The 6,510-nt window shown below is 47.1% G+C and overlaps 1 protein-coding gene across 1 annotated transcript; it reads left to right on the plus strand.

Moving 5' to 3' along the window:
* Positions 1–3,242: 3,242 nt before the first annotated feature.
* Positions 3,243–6,191, plus strand: DLX2 (distal-less homeobox 2). Its single transcript, XM_030581103.1, has 3 exons — positions 3,243–3,844; positions 4,245–4,432; positions 5,067–6,191. Exons 1-3 carry the CDS (start codon positions 3,490–3,492, stop codon positions 5,409–5,411), a joined length of 888 nt encoding a protein of 295 aa, XP_030436963.1. The 5' UTR covers positions 3,243–3,489; the 3' UTR covers positions 5,412–6,191.
* The last annotated feature ends 319 nt before the right edge of the window (positions 6,192–6,510 follow it).

Consider the following 6,510-nt stretch of genomic DNA (forward strand, 5'->3'; position numbering starts at 1 on the left):
AAATGTAAATAAATCAGTGTCACGCTTAGAAATCTCCCTTACCTCTAGGTTGCTTCCTAAAGATGGATACAGATGAAGTTAATGCGTTAGGGCGGAGGAAACACCAGAAACAAATCCAGCCCCTACCTAGACATTGTCAGAGCCGCAGGGACAACGCCAATGGGAGCTGCAGCTTTGAGTAATTGCGATTGTTTTCCCCACTACTCTATATTTAAAGCTTGTAAGGTCAAAACAGCATTACTGCATGGCGGGGGGGGGGGGGCGGCTCATAAACTCGGCCTCAATAGCAAGGAGAATAAGAAAAAGTATAAAGACACAAATTCCCTTTTAACACCCTCCCTCCCCACAGCTAGGGTTGCCGCCCCTCCAGGATTGCCCTGGCGTCTCCGGGAATTAAAGATCAATCTTTCATTGGACATTATGCCATGTGATGCAACCTCCAGGAATACGTCCCACCACAATTGGCAACCCTACACAGCACACTCACCCACCCACCCCCTCCGGGACAGCTGGCAGCGTATAGAAAGGAAACGGATCTGATCTTCGGAGGGCGGGGGACGAGTTTGGGGGAGCTAAAGAGACTGGTCCCTATAGCCCCCCCTTTATCTGAACCTATAAATCCAGCCTCAGCTTGTTGACCAGTTTAAAACTCCGCAAAGAAAGGAATTAACCGGGTTTTGTTCCATTTTTGCATGATTAAAAGTCACTTAACGGATAAATTTTGTCGATGAAGTACCTGCCTTTCTTCTCAGTTTGTCTTAAAATAGAGGCCATTAGCACTGAAAAGAGTATGTTTCAATGAAACGAACGCTTATTGGACTTCCAGAAACAATCGCTTCCACTCCCCTCTTCCACAAACGCAGCTGATATGGTTACATTTGTGTTTGTGTTTTACATGGTCGGATCGATACAGGGATTAATTTGCATTTATAAATTCCTCCAGGAAACAATTTTCTGACAAGTAGCATTGTATTGATCCACACATGCTTTAGCTATTAATAAAGTCCGAGGGGAAAATACAATATTTCAGCTGTATCACGATGCTCGTGCTTTTACAGAGCTATGTTCAGTGAAGCTCTGTATCTGCTTAAACCAGAGGACTAACTGAGATCCCGCCCCGAAATCGTGACAGTCGAAATTGAATATAAAAGGGAAAATTCCAGTTAAAAACTCACGCTAAAGGAAAATCAGAAATACATTGCACCCTTGAGAGGCTGCGATTTCCTTATATTTTATGGGGTCAGCATGCACTTTTTAGAGTCACTTTATCGGTAAGTAAGTTATGTTCCGACTTTGCTGAGCTAAGCCAATGTATGTCTGGAAATCAGTTGTATTGAGATGGTTCTTGGCAAAGTACAGCTACCTAGAAAGTTAGAGAGTAGCTAGAAATCGGTTATCTCGTCTTTTCTTTGTTCCGCTTCTGAGAGTCAACAACGTGATGTCCTAATGCTGAATGCTCACATTTTAATTGCGTATGCTCTTCAATAGAAGACAAGAGAGAATATTTTTTCAGAACACCAACTTGTTTTCCATTCCACCGTTGTTGCAACAAGTTGGTTCGGTTACACAATTATGTCTTTCTTCAGAGGAACTTCAGACAGTGAGTCCTAGCACAATTTTGTGGCTTTAAATTACTATTTTGTAAATTGTTCTTTTGGGTGTTTGAAGAGACTGGCGCCTCGGTACGAAGAGACTAAATATGTCTATCTACTCCACCTGAGCGCAGAGACACAGTGTTTCCCCCGCTAGGTGGCGGTACAAGGCAATAGCATAAATTTAACTTGAGTATCCATAAAACGTGTTTTCCTTCCTCCCAGACTGTATTTCCCACGTTAAGAGAGAAAAGAATCAAACCGGGCTTTTAAAAATGCATGTTGTAAACAATCGTTACGAAATAAAAAGTTAACCTGAGACTGCAACAAAATATGAACATATAATTCATTTAATACCGGTACCGTATACTGTTCAATGGGAAATGCCCTAAATAATTTAGAATGGAATCTGTTACAGTTACGAATTATGAAGATCAATTCTGTTAAGAAAATATTGTGTCTCTTTAGTTGTTTATCTTTATAATCCGATCTAATAACTGTAACAATAGGCACATACAAATATAAATGATTAAGGTAACCAGAGATGTTCCCGAATGGATATAGTAATAAATATAATTATTTCTATGTTATATAAAGTCTTTCCTTCAAGACTCTCAAAGCACTTTATGTAATCCAAACATTCGTTAACTGGGACTCAGGGCTACACCCCTGCGAGGTGCAGATTATTTGACAGCTCTAGTACATGCAGATATTACAAAGGAATATCGTTTGACACCCACGTGGCAGTTTTTCATCCCCAGATCTCAAAGCACTTTACAAACAGGGATGAGGGTCTTTATCCCCATTTTACAGATGGAGAAATCGAAACACAGAGAAATTGAGTGACTTGTCCAGGGTCACAAAGTGACTCGGTGGTAACTCTAGGTAGGTGTAGCACCCAAGTCACTGGTCTCCCATTCTTCTTGTCACTGAACTACATCTGAACTACATCTGTCTGTCAGTTTAGATTCTTGAACTGAATCCATCACCTTGTATCTGAGAGGGACATGCTAGATGTGCGAACTGTATAATATTCTGGCTGTATATCATCATTCCAGTAACCCTCCGCTTCACTCTAAACTCAGCTCTCATGAAGAGGATGTGTTTAAGCGGGAAACCAGAACAAACGAGAGTTTTCAGAGACTCCAGTGGTTTCTTGCCTCCGTGATAACTATGTCAACAAATATACTTAGGGTTTCACCAGGGACATAACCAGATCTGGCTAAAGTAGAATCTGACTAGGCTAAAGTAACATCTGATTAGACTAGACTCTTGCTGGGCTAGGGTCTGGCCGCGGATCTGACGGGGCTCAGATCTCACTGCTCCATCTTCCCCCTAGTTTGCCGTATTTATACATACTGCTGCAGTGTGAATACTAAAATGGCAACACTCTGTTTTGTGTAACCCCTCCTGGAGGCTGGTTCCTTCTTGTATTTGTTCCCCCCTCCCCGCACACACCCCTCCTTTTCAGCGCACGTGTCACATGTGAGGCGCCTCCTGTGTCTTTGGGTTCTATGGAACACGAAGGGATACAGTGTGATTGCGCACTTGATTGGCTGTTGCTAGGTGACGTCGCCTGCCCTCACGTGACTGGTGTTAAATGCCCGCCTGGCAGCTTCCACCGCGGCAGACAATCGTAAAGCTGCTGGGGAGCTAACAGAGCTGCTGCTGCTGCCGCCGTCCGGTGTCTGGGAGAGTGTGCGACCGGGCTATGATGGTGACTTCTCCAGCAACAGAGTGGGACCTCCAGTGATCTTCTCGGGGCTTCCAGCAGCAGCGTCTCTGCTCTCCCTGTACTTGTACTGACTGCTGAGGGGCTGAGGCGCCTTTCCCCCTCGCCCCCTGCTGCTGAGGCTGTCTCTCCCCCCTCCTCTACATTTGGGGAGGGAGGATCAGGATGACTGGAGTCTTTGACAGTCTAGTCTCAGATATGCATTCAAACCAGATTACCTCCAACAGTTACCACCAGCATCACCAGCACAGCAGCCTGCACAAGTCCCAGGAGTCCCCCACCTTACCCGTGTCCACAGCCACCGACAGCAGCTACTACACCAACCAACAGCACCAGCACGGAACAGGCGGAGGAGGAGGCGGGTCGCCCTATCCACAGATGGGCTCTTACCAGTATCACGCCAGCGGCATCAATGCGGGTCCCTACTCCGCCAAAGCCGGCTATGATCTGGGTTACACTGCCACTTACAGCTCCTATGGACCCTACGGAACCAGGGCTTCCCCGGCTAACAATGAGTCTGGTAAGGCTAAGCCTCTGGGGGAAATAGTTTGGGATAAGCTGGTGTCAAACAGAGCAGCTCCATTGCTTTAGACAGAGCTTCGCCTGTTTACACCAGACGAGAATTTGGTCCATTATTTTTAAAAGTGTCCCTCTCTCCTCTTCTCTTTTTTAAGGCGATCATGCGGCTCTGGCTGCGGATCACTGGTTTGGCGAGGGATGGGAGCAAGACGTTAGCAGGGGGATGGACTAGCCACGTTTCTCTCGGTAATTCACGCTGGGCCCATGCCTTGCAAATGGCCCGGAATAGGATGCATGGGGAACAACGTCTTGCAAATCAGCTGCCTTGTGTTGATTCCAGGTTAACTTTTCCCTACAGCATGCCTGGTGAGTGATGGTGGTGATTGTTGTTGTTATTATAGCAGAGAAGGAAGAATGCGAGCCCGAGGTCAGGATAGTAAACGGGAAGCCAAAGAAAGTGCGGAAACCCAGGACGATCTATTCCAGCTTCCAGCTGGCCGCTCTACAGAGGCGTTTCCAGAAGACCCAGTACCTGGCACTGCCCGAGCGAGCTGAACTGGCGGCATCCCTAGGCCTCACCCAGACCCAGGTAAGATGCCCTGGTACTTTTCACCCTCTGAATGAACTCCTGGCCCTGTCGCATTCAGTGGGAGTTTTGCCATTGACTTCAACAGGGACAGAATTTTGCCCTTTAGACCTTGCACGCCGCGTCCTGCAGCACAGTCTGCGCCTTTTAGCGCTGGTTCAGAGGGGAGGTGGCAAATTCCCTGCTGTGTCTCACCCTATCTGGTCTGGTTGTTTTTCCTGCCCGCTGTTACACATTCAGTAACAGAGAACCCTGTTTGCGGTTCCCTAGTTTGCGCTCCCAAGATGATGAAATGGGCCCTGGCCCTGACCCCCACCTCATGTCCGGGGAAGGAAGGCGCGGGGATTAACCAAACTCTCAGTAGAGAAATATTATCTGCGCCTCGTCTGCTCTCCGGCATACGGAGGGGTTGAACCTATTGACTGGTCCTTCTTGCTCTCTTTAGCGCCCGGTTCCCTGCCCCCCCCTCACTCCTGCATGCTCTGTCTGGCCCAGCTGAGGATCACGGAGCAACCCCTTTGCTCATAATAACCTCTGGCTTCAGTGGCTTGCCATTACCCTGCCCTGACAGCCCCCACATACCCAGCACCTCCCCAGCCCAGCTCTCACACCTGTCTGTCCTTCTCCCTTCGGAAAGGTGAAGATTTGGTTCCAGAACCGCCGGTCCAAGTTCAAGAAGATGTGGAAAAGCGGCGAAATCCCCTCGGAGCAGCATCCAGGAGGCAGCGTCTCTCCCCCCTGCGCTTCGCCCCCAACCTCGGCCCCTACCTGGGACTTTGCTCCACACCAGCGGATGAACAGCGGAGGAAGCTCCGGATCCAGCCCCAGCGGCGGAGCTGCCGCTTTCCTCGGTAACTATTCCTGGTATCACCAGGCAGCTAACTCCGCTTCTCACCTGCAAGCCGCCTCTCCTATCCTGCATCAAGCGCAGCCCCATCACCATCACCACAGCGCGGCCATCAGTGCAGGGACGATTTTCTAACTCGGCGGAGAAACTAGGCAAACAAGCCCAGCTGAGCAGAGATCCGGGGGGATCAACCCCAACACACACCCGAGCGGACTGAGGTACAGACACTGGTGCTTTGATGAAGAATTTCTTCAGCATTCAACGCCTCCCTCTCCCTCTGGCACATTAAACAGGCGAATAACTCTTGCTTTGTTCTGACCAGGGTTCGGTTACCTCTGTCTATCTCTCACCCAGTGTCTCTGTTCCAACTCGCAGACTAGTTCCTCGCTGAGGTTTATTTTTCTCTTTCCGTGTAGTTCGCAGCAAATAGAAAATAAAATCCCCCTTCCCTCCTCTCCTATTTTTCATCAAATCACCAGTGGATAACTTTTGTTAATTTTATTTTTTAAAAGTTTATAGGTGCCTTTGCGGATGACCTCATTTTGATGTTGAAAAAGATAAATAATTTTTATATGTAGATTACAAAAAAAACTCCCGAGTTTAAATTATCTTTTTTAAATGGGTACAAGACTATCGTTCCCGAGGAAATGTTTGTAAATAAAGCTGTCTGTGCAGATTTTTTTCCTGTTTCCTTTGTATAAAAAAAATTCCATTGGATCAGCCTGTATTTCATTTTTGGTTTTGTGACCAAAGTGTGGAAACTCCCAGCTCCCTGTGTAGGCGCCACACATTCCTGATTATTTTCACTGTTTGATACGTTTTCTCTTTGCTGTCAAAATAAGCTACTGATTTCCCCCTCACAGTCGTTGTTTTAACCTTGAAACAAACAAACTAAAAGGTACTGTTGGTTATTTATTATGGACACAAAATACTCTTAATGTTGCTTTTACAATAAGAGATTATTTAAATAAATTATTGTTTTCACTGTACTTGGGCTGTATTTCCTTCGGGATCCAGACTCTCACACATTCTAGACATCTATTTACACTAGCCCCTGCCTCTCTGCAAATTTACCTTGCACATCCGCGTCTTACAGCCCAGCCCTGGAGGAGGGGTCTCTATGGTTCTAACGTGGCTTTCTTTGCCCTCCTTACAACTGTTGCATTGAGTAATTGACCGTCCCCTCCTCCCTTCCCCCTTCGCTTCCACAATAAGATCTCGCCCCTGCCAGTCG

The sequence above is a fragment of the Gopherus evgoodei genome, chromosome 11, assembly GCF_007399415.2.
Source record: "Gopherus evgoodei ecotype Sinaloan lineage chromosome 11, rGopEvg1_v1.p, whole genome shotgun sequence".
Classification (NCBI taxonomy): Eukaryota; Metazoa; Chordata; order Testudines; family Testudinidae; genus Gopherus; species Gopherus evgoodei.